This window comes from Haliaeetus albicilla, chromosome 13 (assembly GCF_947461875.1).
Source record: "Haliaeetus albicilla chromosome 13, bHalAlb1.1, whole genome shotgun sequence".
NCBI classification, from domain to species: Eukaryota; Metazoa; Chordata; class Aves; order Accipitriformes; family Accipitridae; genus Haliaeetus; species Haliaeetus albicilla.
Genome location: NC_091495.1, coordinates 42,166,479 through 42,183,538, shown reverse-complemented (window position 1 = coordinate 42,183,538; position 17,060 = coordinate 42,166,479). Strand labels below are relative to the sequence as shown.

At 53.1% G+C, this 17,060-nt stretch overlaps 1 protein-coding gene across 6 annotated transcripts; it reads left to right on the top strand.

Annotated features, from left to right (window-relative positions):
• Positions 1-1,035: 1,035 nt before the first annotated feature.
• Positions 1,036-13,495, top strand: RASSF2 (Ras association domain family member 2). 6 transcript variants are annotated; one of them, XM_069801179.1, is made up of 14 exons: positions 1,975-2,062; positions 2,606-2,811; positions 5,120-5,720; positions 5,819-5,884; positions 5,986-6,068; positions 7,214-7,289; positions 7,453-7,604; positions 8,622-8,710; positions 10,339-10,490; positions 10,590-10,691; positions 10,873-10,924; positions 11,031-11,152; positions 11,878-11,975; positions 12,197-13,495. In XM_069801179.1, exons 5-14 carry the CDS (start codon positions 6,010-6,012, stop codon positions 12,264-12,266), a joined length of 972 nt encoding a protein of 323 aa, XP_069657280.1. In that variant the 5' UTR covers positions 1,975-2,062; positions 2,606-2,811; positions 5,120-5,720; positions 5,819-5,884; positions 5,986-6,009; the 3' UTR covers positions 12,267-13,495. The 6 variants fall into 6 exon arrangements, with proteins under 6 accessions (XP_069657276.1, XP_069657280.1, XP_069657275.1 ...); XM_069801175.1 differs by lacking the exons at positions 1,975-2,062; positions 5,120-5,720; positions 5,819-5,884 and adding an exon at positions 1,036-1,256; XM_069801174.1 differs by lacking the exons at positions 5,120-5,720; positions 5,819-5,884.
• The last annotated feature ends 3,565 nt before the right edge of the window (positions 13,496-17,060 follow it).

Below are 17,060 nucleotides of genomic sequence, written 5' to 3'. Positions count from 1 at the left end.
TATGCTTGGGTCTGACTGAGGTACCTGAATTCCAGGCTCAGCTATGGGAGCGGAAACAGAAGAAAATCCATCAAAGCTGATGGTTTAGACGGCATCAGCCATGTTCCCTCTGTGGCATTTAGCACAGAAACGCTGATTTAACCTGCAAAGCAGGTGCCATAACATCCCTGTGTGGCTAAATGCAGGCTCTGACTTTGGAGCATCCTTTTCCTGGGACATTTTTGGCAGTGGGGAGATGCTCGGGCTCTGGCAGGCAGTTTTTTTTGCTCTCCTTCCATGTGGGTTTCGTTCCTCTTGGGTTTGCGCTTACAGCCGCTGGGCAGGTAAGGAGGAGCTGGCAGCCTGTCCTGGCCTCGCAGGTTGCAGGGTCCTTATATGGCAGGAGTAGGTCAAATTCCTTTTATTTGATAAATAAATGTCTCCATCCAGGTTCGATCCTTCCCGATGCACTGCGTGTGCATTGAAGGCAATGAGCAGGATGTTGCAAAATCAGGATTTAACCCTAGTCCTGCAACCAAGTTCCTCCTTGTGCTCGTGCAGGTCCCTACAGCAAACCCCTCTATTTTATTTTATTCTTTTCCCCCCTTTTGTTCCGATGGCATCCAGCCCATGGCCTGCGGGATATGGTAGAAGCTTTCTCTCTCTTTGGGGCTAAATCCCTGGGGCTTGGGGCTGGGGTTTGCACAGCACGGGCAGTCGGGGCCGTCTCCGCTCCATTGTGCGGCGGCCGGGCTCTTCCCGTGACAAAGGGCCTCTCATCTCCGCCAGCCCTCGAAGATGCTGCTGGAATATAAATACTAACCCCCATCCCGGCTCGCTTTCGCCGAGTCAGTGTTTCCCCAAGCCAGATGGCTCCTCCTGAACTTCTCATATTTTACATAAAAATAAAAAAAAAAAAAAGGAACAAAAAAAAGGGCCAATTACAATCTGTGGTTGTAAAGACTTGCTTGTTTTGCTAAACCAGCTGTTCAGATTATTTCTTTGTTTTTGGTTTGGGTTTGGGATTTTTTTTCCCTTCGTGTGGGCTGTTTCTAGGCAAATTCCTTAAAAAGAAAAAGAGCCCGGAGAAGCCACAAAGCACTGGGAAAGGTCAGGAGCAGACAAAGGCGGAGGGACGCGGCTGCATGCCACTGCTCTTCTGGAATACTTAATACCTCCACGCTCCCCCAAACTCTCCTGCAGCGGCGTGGGGTGGATGGGCAGGATGGGACCCGCAGCCCTGGAGCGGAGGCTGGAGGCTGAGCACTGTTTTGGAGGTAACCGTGACCCCAAACTGCAACATCTGCTTCCAGGCGGTTTGGGGGGGGTGTGTGTTATTTATTTATTTCCTCTTCAATCCCCTTCTTGGGGGCGGTTTTGGGTCCAGATGCGATACCACGGCTATGGTTGGGAACTGCTTGCTGCCGGCGCACGGACCCATTGCACCGTCCCGAAGGCAGAACGGTGACATGCGATGCCTGCATGGCTCTGGCACTGAATATCACAGGGTTTGGGGCATTTTAAGGTAGAAATAGCCACTTTACCCTGAGTGATGCAGCCTGCAAAGCTCCCTCTGGGAGTCCTACACGGAGCCGGAGCCGGAGCCGATCCTAAGAGCATTTCCAACCCGAGTGCGTGGGATGGGGCATCCTTTGGGATCCTGGTCCTGGCACCGGGGACGGGGCATCCTTTGGGATCCTGGTCCCGGGGTGCAACCTGGGTGCCAGAAACAGGGTGTCCTTTGGGAGCCCAGTCCCAGAGCCTGAACCAGGACTTTGAGATGGAGCATCCTTTGGGATCCCAGTCCCGGGGGGGGGGACACGCGCACAAACCGGGTGCCCGGGGAAGGGCGTCCTTTGGCATCCCCAGTCCTGGCGCCAAGGGCTGTCCCTTGGCATCCCGGTGCCGGGGTGATCCAGGGTGCCGGAGAGGGGTGTCCCCCAGGATCCCAACCCCGGTACCCCGGCGCGTAGCCTCAGCCACGCCCAAGCCACGCCCAGGCCGCGCCCACGCCACGCCCCACCGAGGGGCGGCCCTACGGGGGGCGCCGGCTGCGGCGCGGAGCGGCGCGGAGCGGGACCGGGTGAGTGCGGGCGGGACGGGCTGTCCCCATCCTCATCCCCATCCTCATCCTCAGCCGCATCCCGGTCTCCAGCCCCCTCCCCATCCATCCCCGGGCGCGGCGGGGGAGCAGCCTCGGGGCTGAACCGGAGCTACCCCGGAGCCCCGGCCGCAGCGAGCAGAGCTGGGGGGGGGGGGGGATCCGGCCCCCACACCCCGGGGGTGACCCCTCCGCACCCAATGAGCATCCTTGGCATCACCCTCACTTTTGGGGCCGGCTGCTCTCGCGGGCCGGAGGGGACCTGCGAGCACCCACAGGTCACCAGCCCCGTCGTGACCCCTTCGCCGTGACCCCCATCGCACCCGGGGTGGAGACCCACCAGCTCCTTTCCCAGAGCCCCCAACCAGGCGTTGATGGCCACCAGCTCTGCTCGAGCGGGGGTCTGACCTGCTGAGCGTGGCCAACGGGTCCCCTCGCTTATCCCCAAGCGAGCCGGCACCTTGATGGCATCGCCCGCCGGTGGCTCTGCCATTGCTCACTGCTCCCCTCCTTTTCCCTTTGCAGGCCAGGGCTGAGGAATTGGGCTGGCGAACAATAGCGGCACTGGAAAACAATGGAGCTGCTGCACCTTCGCGCTTAGGGACGCCAGACGGACACTCGGAAGAAATCCCAGCTCCAAAATAGCGCCTGGGCTGGAGCCAGCGCTGCACCGGCTCGTGGGAGCCGTCCATCGAGCACCGTCGGTCAAGTCAAGGATCTGCCAGGACGGGGTGAGGGCACTCAGTCGTATCCCACCGCTGAGCAAAACAGCTTTGAGAGGCTCCTGCTGCCTACGAGGGAGGAATTGTCGCCTCCAGATGATGCTTTGCTACTAATTGCATTGGGATCGATGCGCCGCTGGGCTGGTTAAAAGCCGCCCTGGGCTGCAGGGAAGTGGCAGGATTTGTACAGGAGGGAGCATCACGGCCTCCCCAGGGAGTGGGATATTCCCACAATCCCTCGCTCGGCCAGGGGGGAAGCCTCAGCTGCGCCCAAATTGTGTCTCCTGCCTGAGCGGGGATGACGCCGAAGCGGTGGCAGGGATGCTGCTGAAGCGTCTGCATGCTGTGGGAGGGGACCGAGAAAGCAAAAAAAACCCTAAAAATGCTCCTTTCTTTGCACGAGCAGGGAAGACCATCCTTCTCTTGCTGAAAACATGACCTTTGGGGTTTTTCTCTGTTTTTTTCTATTTTTTTGTTGTTGTATTTGATCTGTGGATCTCCCCAGGAGCTCGGCAAAAGCGAGCACTCATCCCTGCTCTATGCGAGAGGCTGCGAGCGTGGCAAGGCTCCCTCTGCACCGCAGGGCAGATGGGCCCGTAGGCATGCAGGGAAGCGTCTTGAGAAGGTTTTTTCTAAGGAAGGGAATAAGTCTGGGGTCCGTCAGGCCTGTAAGTGACTGCCGGAGCAGCCAACAGCTCGTGTTGGAAGGCAGAGAGGGCTGAAATCCTCCTGCCACGTGTGCAGGGGGAATTGATTTGATCTGATGTTTTTTTAAAAGCGCTTTGCAAGACAGCAGTGAAACCTCAGTCTGCGCCGGGTGTGAAGGAAATACATTGGCTCAGAGTAGGGAAACTGAGGCACAGGGGGTGCCGGGAAATGAAGACAGCACCGAGCTGCCAGGGTTGAGCAACCAACTGGGCAATTTGCATGTTGCCAGCCTTTTTGTTTTGGTGACTTCCAGCTGTTTGCTAAAGCTATGGCAGAAAATCAGGGTGGGGGGAGCTGGTCTCCGTTTGGGGATCTCTGGGTGGCCACCACTCCCTTCCACCCACAGCCTGGCACTCTCGAGATCCAAAAAAGGAAGAATTTGCCCCTTTTCTCACATGCTTAAAAGGGGATGTGATGACGGAGGCGAAGGTGGCAGCGCCGGGGCAGTAAACAGGAAACCGGGCTCCTCAGTGCAGGGGGATGAACCTGCCTTTCAGGGCTCGCCTTCCATCCCCAAATGAGTCTTTTTTTTCGGCTGGAGTTCGCCCCCCATGTTCCCTTTGAGGGAACTGGGCCCTTGGCTTCACCCCTTCGTATCGCCGCGATGCCACGGGGCGAATCTCCCTGCGATACCAAAGGCTGCATCCCGGTTTGCGCCGCTGGACGATGGGGGGTGGTTCAGCTACGCTGGTATTTTGGGCAACTTTTTTTGCATGGGTCAAGCAGCTGTGTCGTTTCATCCTCCTGCTGCGCAGCAATGCCTTAACGGTGACTTCCCCAGAGCTTTTTCATCCGCTTTCAGGGGAGACCCACGAGTGAGACGCTTATTTCTACTGTTCCTGTATCTCACAGCTGGTAGCCCCCAAATTCAGGTCCCCACCGGGGCAGGTGCCATGCAGCAGCTGTGCTGACATTTATTCCAAAGCCACAAAGCTGGCTGGAAAATCCCCACCCAGTATCATTTTTGAGGGATAAATAAGATTATTATTTGGTTTATTCCCAGTGGGAGGATGGATAGATGCGGGAGAGGCGGCTGCCGGCCACAGGAGGAGGGTTGATGCCGGGCTTTGCCGGGATGCTCGCACGGCTCCTTGGCTCGTCAGGAAACCCGAAGCTTTGTCAGCTTTTCCGCCCCGACGTGCGATTTTTCAGTGACGGGTTTCTCTTCTGCTTTCTCCGGGCAGAGCTAGAGTCCCGGGGGCTGGGCTGGCTTCCTGCCCTTCCCCTGCCTGTTTCTGCCCGCTTAAACACCAGCGTTGTTTTTGAAACCTCTTCTGTGGTTTGAAGCACGACACAGAATGTTTTTGCTGTTGTATAGAAATTATTTGCTAGAATATGTCCCGATGTACGGGGTAAGAAGTGGGGATTGCTGCCATGCTGAAGTTTTAGGGGCAGGTCCTTCCTCCGACACAGGTTTTACCACATGTCCTTGGTTGAGTCATTTATCCGCCTGGATGTTGTTTGTGGGGTTTGGGGTTTTTTTGGCAGGAAAATGGGTTTGTTTCCCAGGGGATTGGGAGGAAGCACATGGCGATGCAGGAGGTGGAAGAAAACAGGGGTTTGCAGATTAAATGCTCTTTTCTTGCCTTGCTTTCTCTTTCTGGACAAGGGAAGGGAGGGGAGAGACCCTGGAAAAATGAAAGCCCGTCTGTAGAAGGATTTGCACAAACACCTGAGGAAAAGTGTGACCTGAGAAGTCCTTTCTTGTCGCCTAAAACCACCCCGACATTGTGTTTCGAGGTCTGATTTCCAAAGTGCTCCAAGCCCACAAGCGACCCTGAGGACTTCACCCTAAATCTCACTTGAATTCTGCTTCATAGCATGCAAAAATCACGCTTATGCCCTAAGCTGGGGCCATTCCCAAGGTGGGATTTTTGGGGGAGTATCCAAGTGTTTGCATGAGAGCGATGGAAATGTTTTGGCACTGGAGGGAATGCACAAAAATTCAACCGGCATTGTTAAAAAAAAGATAAAGGAACCAGCCCAGCCTCTCTCGCTGCTTGCAAAAGTCAGCCCTTGTGCCCACTGCCTGGTTTCGGGACGGCACAGGGAAGCACCAAGCTGGATCCAGAACCCCCGTGCCCGGAGCTTTGTAACCAACCCCTAGCAAAATAAACGGAGAAAAGGAGCAAATCCTGTTTATAACCCTGCCACCTCCAGGTCTGCCATCTCTAGGGCGGTCCATGGATGCTTGAAATGCAAATGTTAGCGTAAGCGTATCTCTGCCGGTATTAAATTTTCAGTGAGTTTACAACACTTCTCCCCTTATCTGATTTCTCCTCCCTCCCCATTGGTTTTCCGGGAGGAGTCACTTCAAACTTTGCCTGCAGCTGCATCCACTGGAGCCTTTTCCCAAGATCTCTTCCAAATCCAAGCAAGTTTATTTTTTCCCCATTATGCAGGGGTGATTATCAGGGATGTGATAACAGGGCGGTTCACACCGATGCTTTTCTCTCCTCCCTCTTTGCAATTCAGCTCTCATGAAAGAAGAGTGGGAGGATGGATTACGGCGGCTGCGAGTACCTGGTCCCCTGCGGAAAAGACAAATACATCTCCAAGTAAGATGCTTGGCAGGGCTGTAATGCAGAAATATGGTCGGTGCTGGTAGTTGGGGAGTTACTTGCAATATTCCTGGGGGTTTTTGCCATCGAGCTGGGAGGGAAGCGACCCTGGGTTTTAACTCAGATATGGTTGGATTTGGAAAGAAAAAGCCATTCTGGGGCAAGAAATGGCAATTTCCTTTAAAAAAAAAGGGGGATGTTGATGGGATTTTGAAATTTTTTTCTTAGGAGTGTGGCCAAATGCTCTATAAACTTTCATGAAATACAGGTTTTGCTGAAAAAGGTCCCTATCAGTGGTTGGTCTTTCATGCTTTGGTAAAGAAGTAAAATGATTCTTAAGATTCAAGGAAGATTTTGGAGGAGATAAAGCATATATGTGATATTTCCCTCCCCTTTTTCTCTCTCATAACCCCGAGTCCCCATGATTTGTGCTTCTTTATACTAGTCTGATGGTGCCGAGCATCCTTAAACTCCATCAGCCAGCCCAGCTGAATTAATGGCACCTTTATGAATTAATGCCAGAGGCATCGCTTCCCTGTGATTCATAGCTGTGCTCAGACAGCCTGTGTTGGTTTATTTTTATTATTTTTTTTTTCTTTTTTTATCTTTTTTTTGCAACTGGGGCAGGGCTCAGACTTTTTATTTGAGCTCAAAGTCAGGGTCTGGAGTGATGAGCCGACTTGATAAACTCGCCTATGATAACTTGTGACTCCACCGTGACCCAAAGGCTTGGGCGCTCCGAAAATTTCCTTGTTTTTCAGCCTTGTGACCAACTCCACCAATGCCTGCTGGGTTTTCTTACATCTTTTTGCAAGGTTTATGGTGGGCATGGTTGCAGGGAGCTTGTCCCCCTGGTTGTGGTTGCTGATTGTCCCTGGTTGAACCTGCAGCAGATATCCTCAACAAGGGAGGTCTAGAGGCAGCAAAAGACCCAAATTTGCCCCAAATGAAGCTGGTTTGGGTCTGCCAGCAGTGTAGCAGGTTCATCACCCAGCCTGACCCTGGGAAGCAATTCCTGCTTTCTCCCAGATCCCCCAAATTTCCCCCTGGCCGGCTGAGGGGGTACCACGCCAGGTATGTCCTGCAATGTCCCCCCTCGCTCCTCTGCATCTCTGCTCTGCATCTTTCCCATTTTTTTCCAGAAATGAGCTGCTCTTACACTTGAAGACGTACAACATCTACTACGAAGGGCAAAATTTGCAGCTGCGGCACCGGGAGGTAAGAAACCCCCAGGGCAGGCACCCAACTTATCTCTGGCAGCAGAGAAAAAAAACAAGGAAATTGGGTTTGATTCAGACTTGGGAGGTCCAAACAAAACCCACCTCTTAGTATTATCCTGCAGTTTGTATTTCGGATATCGAGGTGCCCATCTCTCACGCAGGAGGAAGGCGAGCTCATCGTGGAGGGGCTGCTGAACATCTCCTGGGGCTTGCGGCGACCCATCCGCCTGCAGATGCAGGACGACAACCAGCGCATCCGTCCGCCACCCTCCTCCTCCTCCTGGCACTCTGGCTGCAACCTGGGAGCCCATGGGTGAGCGAAGGAACAAGAAGACACCCCACAAGTCCTGCGCCCCCCACCCCAGCTACGGTTTGCTGGGTTGCAACCCCAGCTCCCTTCTCTGGGTCCTTTTTTTTCCAACATGCAACACCCTGAGGAAGCCGAGTCTGAAATAAAGTAGCTTGGTTTTGCTTTGCAAAGGCCCCCCTTTTTTGCAAAGACCCCCCCTTTTGCAAAACTTGACCCCTTTTTGCAACCCCTTCCCCTTTTGCAAAGACCCCTTTTGCAACCCCCCCTTTTGTAAAACTGCCCCTCTTTTGCAGACCCCCCTTTTTTTTGCAAAGACCCCCCCTTTTGCAACCCCCTTTTTGCAAAACTCCCCGTTTTGCAAAGACACCCCCCCACCTTTTTCAAAGTCTCCCCCTTTTGCAAACAGCCCTTTGCCTGCAAGAAGTTCCTTCTAAAACAAGCCTGGGCTTTAACTTTAATCCAAGTTTAATGCTGGATGTTGCTCTGGGCTCAAGTAATTCCCCTGGGACAACCGGTTCCCAGCCCCCTGGATCCTCAAGTGCCCGGGAGTGGGTTATCCTGGCCGTGGGGGGGTCTGCCTGGTTTTGCATGGGTTTTTTAGCTGTCTGCAAAGGGGGGAAAAAAGGGGGCAGGTTCAGCTTTGCTTGTGCGTTGGTGTGCTGGAGCTTGCAAAAAGGCGGTTGCAGGCTTCAGCATCCCTTCCTGGGAAGAGGGCAGCTGGGATAAGACCCTTCAAAGGGGTTTTTTGGGAGTGGGACAAGATGGGATTCAAGATTTATATTGCAACTAGCCTGTGCTGTGACCCTGCAGGGCTGGTTATCTGCCAAATCCGCAGGGAGAATGGGCTGCATCCCATCCTGGAAATAGCAGCATGGGGTCTCAGAGGGGAAATTATCCTGGTGCTTGTTCCCTCTGCAGCTGCTGGCTAACAGGGCACCCATCTTTTTTTTTTTTATTTTATTTTATTTTATTTTATTTTATTTTATTTTATTTTATTTTATTTTATTTTTTTATTGCCAGGTCCGTGCTGAAGCCCAGCACCTTGCCGGACATCCAGGTTACGGATGCGGAGGCCATGCCAAACGCAGAGGCTCCTGGGAGCTGCGCAGGTGAGCCAGGCTTGGATCTGGTTGGATTTGGCTGGGCGGTTGGGAGCAGCTGCCTTATGCTCCAGTTTGCTTTGAGAAAAATATAAACCAGGCATCATTTTTTTCTCTAGAAGTTGGTGTCTCCATCTTGCTCCAGGTTCCTTTAAGCCATTTCCAAAGCGCCTCTAGTTAATTTATTTAATTGCAGCATGAAAATCTTAGCCCAGACGGCCCAAAACCCTTCCTAAAAGGTTTTTGCTTGGGAAAAGGGCCACACTGGGATGTGGTAAGAGGAACTTGGAAAGAAATACGGGGGATGGAGCAAAGAGCCTCGTGGGATCACAGGGAAAAGGATGTCGGTGCTTCCCTTTCCCGGCAGCTCTGCTTTTAGGGAAGAAGAATAGGCACCGTTGGGAAGTGCCGTTACCATGGGGAAGTCAACATTTGTGCAAAGTTTTTTTTTTCCGCCTCCCTGGTTTTTCTTCTGTATAGAGGGGGAAGAGCTTGTCTGCCCTGTGCTTCGTTAACCCCTTGTTTTGAGCATGAGGCAGCAATGAATGGGACACAAACTGTCCCACCAGGAATTCCCACTGGAAAAACCTGCTTTAAGTGGTTTTCTCATTTGATTGGGGCATTTTTCAGATATTCCTGGCTTGCTTTTTTTTTTTTGTTGTTGTTGTTGGGAGTATTTTTATGGAAACACAACCCAAAGGCAGAGAAGAACCAGCTAATCCTTTTGGCTTTGGGGTGCTCATCCATTTCCCAGCTCAGGGAAGAGCTCAGCACTTGTAAAGCTCATTGATCCATGAAACCCTTTGCCCCATCCTTGATCCTTCAGCTTTTCCCGTTTTGCTTTTTGATCTCCCTGCGCATGATGCTTTATTCCCCCGCTTGCCCGGGCGATATCCACAACGCATTGCACCGTAGGAAAAAACCCAGCAGCGATTTCAGCCAGCCATATGACATTAATCCTCTGCCAGCACATAAGAAAGAGTCTTTTATTATATTTTTCTCCAAAAGCCTATAAAAATCAGTCCATAACATGCGTGCACGGCTCCTCGTGAGTGCTTAGTCACTGCGGCCCGTGGCATGCATCTGGAACGGCGCGCACCAGAGATTTTTCTTGCTGCAGACATGCTTTGAATTAAAACATCCAAGCTCAAGCCCGAGAGGTTCATTAAAAATGGATGAAGAGCTAGTTTATAATAATCTGGACCCAGGCCAGTTTTCACGCAGAGATCTGAAGCGCTGGCCTCGTTTGCCTGTTCTCATTAAAGGAAAGGAGGACAAAAAAAAAAAAAAAAAGTTAAATTATAAAAAAGCGAGTAAAGATGCTCGAGTCCCCGGGAGAAGAGGCTTTATCAAGGTAGCAGCCTGGATTTATGCAGTTAATTCTGAATTAATAGCCTCCTTCAGGAGCTGGGAGAGAATAAACCAGTAGCTGCCGTGGTTTAAAATGGTGGGTTAAATCTGTCCTGGGAAGTTTGTAGAGCTGTATTTCTGGGATGGGGACTTCTGCACCTGGGGGGGAGGATGACTCCCAGCAGCCAATTTGCAGCAAGGAGATGCTGGGGTAGGACCCGGGGGGATTCTCGCTTGCCCTCGGTCCTCAGCCCTGTCCTCCCACTGTTTGGGTTTTTTATTTCCAGCCACCAAATCGCAGCCGGAGGAGACACCGCAGCTGATGCGGACACGGAGCGACGTGGGCGTGCGACGCCGGGGCAGCGCCCGCACCCCCAGCGAGCAGCGGCGCATCCGCCGTCACCGCTTCTCCATCAACGGGCACTTCTACAACCACAAGGTGAGCCCTGAACCTCGCCGGCTCCCCAGAACCTCTCCCGACAGATCGGTGGGGAAATCCAGGCCGGGGGGAGGTTTAAATGGACTTTGCGCCCCGTAGACGTCCGTGTTCACGCCGGCCTACGGCTCCGTCACCAACGTCCGGATAAACAGCACGATGACGACCCCCCAGGTCCTCAAACTGCTGCTCAATAAATTCAAGGTATGTTAGATATCCCCCCCCCACAAGCTCCTGGGTTGCTCTGCACGAGGAATTTATATCCCGTGGATACAAAATGGAACGGTGGAGCGAAATAATGGGATTTTTTTTTTTTTTTTTTAATTGCTGGGAAAGCCAAGGGTAGAAACGTGGACCTTTAATAGTGATTTGTGTCTCCGTTCAGATTGAAAACTCGGCGGAGGAGTTTGCGCTGTACATCGTCCACACCAGCGGAGGTGAGTCTGCAAAAAAAACCAAACCCTCCCTGGCACAGCCGGCGGGTCGGCCGCGGCAAAGCCCCGTTATCTGCCAGGCCCAACGCCGGTGCTTTTGGCGTTGCAGAGAAGCAGAAGCTGCGAGCCAGCGATTACCCCCTGATCGCCCGCATCCTGCAAGGCCCCTGCGAGCAGGTCTCCAAGGTCTTCCTCATGGAGAAGGACCAGGTGGAAGAAGTCACCTATGACGTGAGTTTGCCGGCACGGGATGTTCGTCGCTTTTGGATGGGCTCAGGGTGCAGCCGGGGGCGGAAAACCTGGCGGGGGATGTCTTCATGCTGGGGATGCAGGAATTGCTTTGCTTTTCTCCCCGTGAAAACTCCCCGTTTCATGGGAAAAACCTTGTTCTGTGTTTAAAGAGCAGCTTCAAACTGCAAGTGAGAGCAAAAGGCCCCAGCCCTATTTTGCCATCCCAAATCTGATCGCAGAAGAGCAATTGCTGCGCAGCTGTTGGTGGAATTGGTATTTTTTTTCCAGCCGGAGAAAGGGCTGCGGGGAGAAATGGCTCGTTTATGCCATCTGCAGGTTCCCTCCCGCCCCAGCACTGCTTTGCTCTTAGAGCACAAATGAGGTGCTTTTGGGGTACGGTTGGGCTTAAACAGCACTCAGTGATACGTTGGAGATGCACAGGTTTCTCCATATGAAGGAGCCAAGTCTTGCAGCCAGTGGGTAAAATAAAATAAACCTTAGGTGGATTTTTTTTTTTTCCAATAATTAGCACAAGCTGAAGTTCCTGGCGTGCAGAGGAAACGTGTTTTCTTTTAGGGTTTGTTGCAAAAATTGGGGGGAGGTGGAGCGGTCCTTGATTTCCCTGGTTAAATCTGGGGAGAGGATGCTGAGAGGTCACCTTCAGCCTCGTGGGGTCGGTGCATCACCTTCTTCATCACCCGGCTTGGCATTTCTTTCCCACCCAGGTTGCTCAGTACATCAAATTCGAGATGCCCGTCCTCAGGAGCTTCATCCAGAAGCTGGAGGAAGAGGAGGATCGCGAAGTGAAGAAGCTAATGCGCAAGTACGCCAGGCTCGGTGGCATCGAGGGGAGATGCTGAGAGTTAAAGACATTGTCAGGGGGTTATTTTGGTGCCAAAAAAATTCATTTGCACAGCCTTGCATCCCTAAAGTATGCATAAGCCATTGGGTTTTCCATTATTCCAGGGTTTTTGCGGTAATTTGGGTTAAAAGCCCAGCTCGATGCTGCAAAAATCCTCTTTTCCTTGTCCTCCACCTCTCCAGATACTCCATCCTCCGGCTGATGATTGAGCAAAGGCTGGAGGAGATTTCTGAAGGTCCGACGGCGATGTGAAACGCTTTGCCAGCGCCCGGGCTCCGAGTTGCATCACACGAAGAGCCTTTTGCCCACAGGACGTACTGTACCAAATTCCAAACCTCCGTCTTTCCCGGAGCACTCCCGGTATCCACCCGGATCGCTGCGGCTCTGAGCCAACCCATACTCCCGCACCTTCATCTGCGCAGCATCCTCGGGGGATTCCTCTTTGGCAAATGGGGTTTTTCCCAGCAAGGCTCTGGCCAGTGGCAGCTTCAGCCAAAACCTCAAACCCCTGGAAATAACAGGTTAAAAAAAAAAAAAAAAGGAAATCTGTGAGCAGGGTGAGGGCTGCAAGCGTTGGAGAGGAAGAATTTTGGGCTCAGTTTGAAGATGCTCACTTCAGCAGTGCCCGCTCGTGGCTCCCGGCGGAGGACCCGCTGCTTGGTGGCAAGAGAGCACAAATAATTCCTCTTTTTAAAAAAAACAACAAAAAAGCACATTTCTATTGCAATAATTCACAGGTGACTGGAACCTTTTGTAAATCGGAAGGGTCGGCTGAGAATTGGGGTTTTTTTAACACTTTTGCTGCCAAAAGCAAGCCTGGGGACTGATGGTTGGATTTACAGCAAAAGAGTAAATCGCATTTTTCCGGCGTGTTCCCTTAACCTGCATTTGGTCTCATAACTCCCTCCTTACCCCATTTCTAATTTGCACTAATTTTAGGGATTTTTAAAACAAAAAAACAAACCACGATGTCAAACCTCTCTGGTAGCTGTAACATGCCAAATAGTGCTCACAGGAATAGTTGACGGTGCTGAGCATCTCTCAAGGGATGCTGTACGGAAAGGAGTGGGGCAGGGGGGCAAGAGGAGGGGGAGGCAGAAATAAAGAGGGTTTTATTTTGCATATTGGTTTTGCAGCGGTGCTGGCACATCATCCCGGTGAAACCGGGACCTGGACTGGCTCCGTTACCATCATCACACGTGGAAAAAACCTCTTTCCTCCCAGGCTAAACCAGCAATATCAATTTTATACCTCGACATGAACTAAAACTCTGACTTTCTCCCTCCCTTGCGTTTTTGCAATGTGTCTTTGTAATTTTTTTTAATTTTAATGGTACCTTTTCCACCTTTAACATGTGTTAGGGAAAGTATTGTACAGCGAGAAAAGCTTTTTATGTATTTGAAGGATGACTGTCGCATTGCTTTGTTGATTAACAAGAAAACAAAATATGTAGCAACTTAATACAGAATGAAAACCCCCGAGTTAGAGCCTGGTTTGTTCAAAATAAAGCACTTTGCAGATAGAAATGCTATGGAAGTGGGCTCCACGTAGGCTGGGAGTGACGAGAGAGAAGAGAAAAACCTGCCTGAATCCTGGCAGAGAAGTTTCCCGAGGAGAAATGCTCCTGCCCTGCAGTTTTGGAGACTCACAACTAAATTTCTGGAGGATTTTGGGGGGCTGTTTTAGGGTTTATCCAGCCCTTAGAGACTATTTATCCCCATGCACCATGCTTGGTGGGCTCCATCCTCTGGATATTTCCCTTCCAGAAGGTAAAACTCACCTCTAGAAGAAAACCTCTGCATTGCTTAGCCTTGTTTTAAACCCATCGCATTTTTAAACCTGATATATTCAGGTTTTGTCACCTCCTCGAGACCGAGCTCTCTGCATCCCCAAGGTTATCCCCAGCCACGCTTTGCTTTCTCCCCGAAGCCACCGACGCTGCATTATCCGGCCCATTGAAGCCCATTTATCCCTCCCCGCGCAGGAGGGGGATACGAGTGACGTTGGCTCCGCTTATCGAAGCTTTATCCGCCGGGAAAAGTCCGATGTGAGTCCAGCCCGGCGGGCACAGACGGGAAGAGCCATCGCCGGCGCGGCACCGGGTGCACGGGTAAGGGCGGCATCCTCGGCACGGCGTCGAGGGATAAAAAGAGAAGGAATTGGGGAGAGAGCAAGGTGGAAAGTGTAGGGTTTTGGCACACACCTGAGCTGGAGGTTGGGCTGGGGAGAGCAGCCCGGGGAGGCACTGCAACCTGAACGGCCGCTTTGGCACCGGGCTTTTCCCCGGATTGTGATCCAAAAGCCTGGATACTGTAGGGGAAATCAAGAGGGGAAAAAATAGGGAGGAGGGGAAAAAAATCCACGTCTTTACTTTTTGTGGGGTTTGCTGCCCGGGTTTGTGGAGTTTCCAGTGGTGGCGATGCAGCTGCAAACAGCTGGAAGGGGGACACGCGCTTCTCTGGGCTTTTCTTCAAATAAACCATGTTAGTTGGAGGAGCAGGGTAGCGAAATGAGGCAAATTAAATTAATCAAGCCCTTTTTTTTTTCTTTTCTTTTCTTTTTTTTTTTTTTCTTTCCAAAACACTGGGTTTCGAAGTGGGGGGCGGGTCAGGCCTGGCACTTTCTAGCGGGGGCCGCGGGAGGGAAACGCTGACGCAGGGATGCTGCGGCCGGGGCGGCCAGCCAGGGGGGCTCTGCTTTTTCAAAAGGCTTTTGTCAACACGGCTCCTGCTATTTTTGGGACGATTTTGGGGCTGCGATGGCTCAGCAGCTTCGGTACAATGAGGCTGTTTGCTCAGCCGCCAGCCAGAGGGGTTGCAGGGTGGGGGACGGGGAGGGGGGGAATCACATAGTGATGCTCCGGTGCTCTGCAGCGGGGTGGAAAAGTGAAGGTGCAATCCCAACAGCACATCAAACGCATTCAGTTATTAACTATATTCAACGCAGGTTGGACCGAGCCTAAGGCAAACCACGTGGAGCCGGCGTCCCCGCGCTCACCGTCCCTCCTTGTGCCCCTTTCGCAGGTCGGGCAGGATGAGGCCCCGCGACGCCTGGTGCTGGGTGGCGATGCTGCTGCTCGCCCTCTTCAGCGATTTCGCCGGCAGCCGCCGCGGTGCCGGCGGGAGAACCGGTGGGCGAGGAGGCGGCGGCGGCGGGGGGCTGCGCGGGGGCTTTCGGGCCGTCTCCCGCGGCGGTGGCACCCCCGGCCGTGGCTCGAAGGTGGCAGGGGCCATCGCGGCCGGCGCCGCTGCGGGGTACGGCATGGGGCTTTTGGGGCGCCCACGGCCATCCCGCCTGGGTCACGGTGTCCCGGCGGCCCGGCAGCCCCCGCCGGCGGGCGGTTTTCACGCCCCGAGTTGGCCGGACATGGGTGCCAAGCGGGGACCCCCAAGCCGAGCCTCCGGGGACCGGCGTGGTGGCATCGGTCCCGCTCTGCTGCTGGCACCCGTCGTCTGCTTCGTCAGCCACGGGCTGCAGCGCTGAGCACGAGGCGGGGACCCCGGGTGACCCCCCCGGCCGGCCGAGCCCGCCGGGATTTCTTAGCGAATGACTTTCCTGGGAGATTAGACGTGGCTTGGGGAGGTGGAAGAGATGCTCCGCCGCTGCCTTGGTTTCCCGCCCCCCCGCCAGCGCGATGGGACCCTGGGCCGGCAGCCGGAGCTGGGCAGCCGTCCCCGCGCTCGCGGGGCCACCCGGGAGCCGGCCGGATCCTGCAACCCCCCAGCTGCAAGAGCGCGTACGTGAGCAAATCCAGCCCTGCAAGGACGTGTGGATATTTGCACCCGGAGAGATGCTGGATCAGCCCTGCCAGAGCTTGGTTCTAGTTTCCCGTTGCACAGCTTTACCAAAAAAACGCTCCTTTCCCCCCAAAAGAGCGCTGGGACTCGGGGAGGGGGGATGCGGGGCTTGAAAACGGACCCCCTTCTGCCTTGCAATAAAGTTTGGCCTTGAGACATCCTCTCCTTTTTTTAACCAAATCCAGCGTGTTTAGCACTGCTCGCAACCCCAGGAAGAGCCACATCTTCGAGGGATGCTGCGATGGGGGGTGAGCGTGATGCTCGGGGACAAACCCCCCCCGCCCCGTCCCATCTCTCTGGCTTTGATATGATCAAACACGTCCCGGTCTTTAGCATCCCCATCCCAAAATGCACCCAGCTGTGGGCCTGACCCTCCCTCAGGTGCTTCGTGTTTGGCAGAGAGGATCCAAATCCTCCCTGGGAATAGAGGGAGAGCTTCGGTGAGGGATGCTTTCCCCTCCAGCATCTGCATTTTTCTTCTCTAGTCCCTGTCTTCGGTGGTTAAACCTCCCCTAAAACCTGGTTTAGCTGCAGCAGCAAAACCATTGCTGCAAGCAAAGAAAATAAAGAGGCACCAAGTGAAATATTGGGGATCCCCCAAAAAGCCTGTGGGCAGCTGCAGTCACCATCCTCCAGCAGGTAAGTCCTTCGCTGAAGTATTTTTGAGCCTGGATGTCTGTGAGCGGGTCGTGTCCCCCTGGAATTAGTGGGTTTTGGTGGTATGAATATCCTTATCATCTCCCCAGGAGAGCTGTTGAGTCGGGTCTCGCCTCTATTGAGGGGTGGAAGGAGCCCTGGCCGATGTACATTGATTTTCTGGCCTCTTTTACAATAATGACTTAAATTTTACAGAAGTCATTTGACTCCTGAGGGATTTAATAGCCTTTCGGAGCAGGTGAGCAGGGGATGCCCCCAAAGCCGATGCTCTTAACGGCTGTCCAAATCACCGTGATCTCTCCCCTGGCTTAAGGACAGCTTTCAGGTTGAACAAATCCAGCTGTTCCTATAATGCACACAGGGGTTATTTTTTTAATGTGCTTGTTTCAAATAAACAATAAACCCAGCAAAAACTCTAGCCATAGCTCAAATTTACATTCTTCCAACATATATTTTGCATCCAGACCTGCTCTGACATCCGGACCCCGTCACGAGCATCCTTCGCTCACAGCCCTAACTTGCAGCCAGAGCTCAGAAACACCGCAGGGATGATCCCGCGCTTCCGACATCGCATTCCCAAATTTTTTTTGCT

What these genes read in the sequence shown, in the direction of transcription:
- RASSF2 (XM_069801175.1), top strand. Translation starts at nt 6,010, where the DNA reads ATGGATTACGGCGGCTGCGAGTACCTGGTCCCCTGCGGAAAAGACAAA. An exon ending in TGCAGCTGCGGCACCGGGAG is followed by an intron (nt 7,290 to 7,452) that starts GTAAGAAACCCC and finishes TCTCTCACGCAG; the next exon opens with GAGGAAGGCGAGCTCATCGT. An exon ending in GTGAAGAAGCTAATGCGCAA is followed by an intron (nt 11,976 to 12,196) that starts GTACGCCAGGCT and finishes CCACCTCTCCAG; the next exon opens with ATACTCCATCCTCCGGCTGA.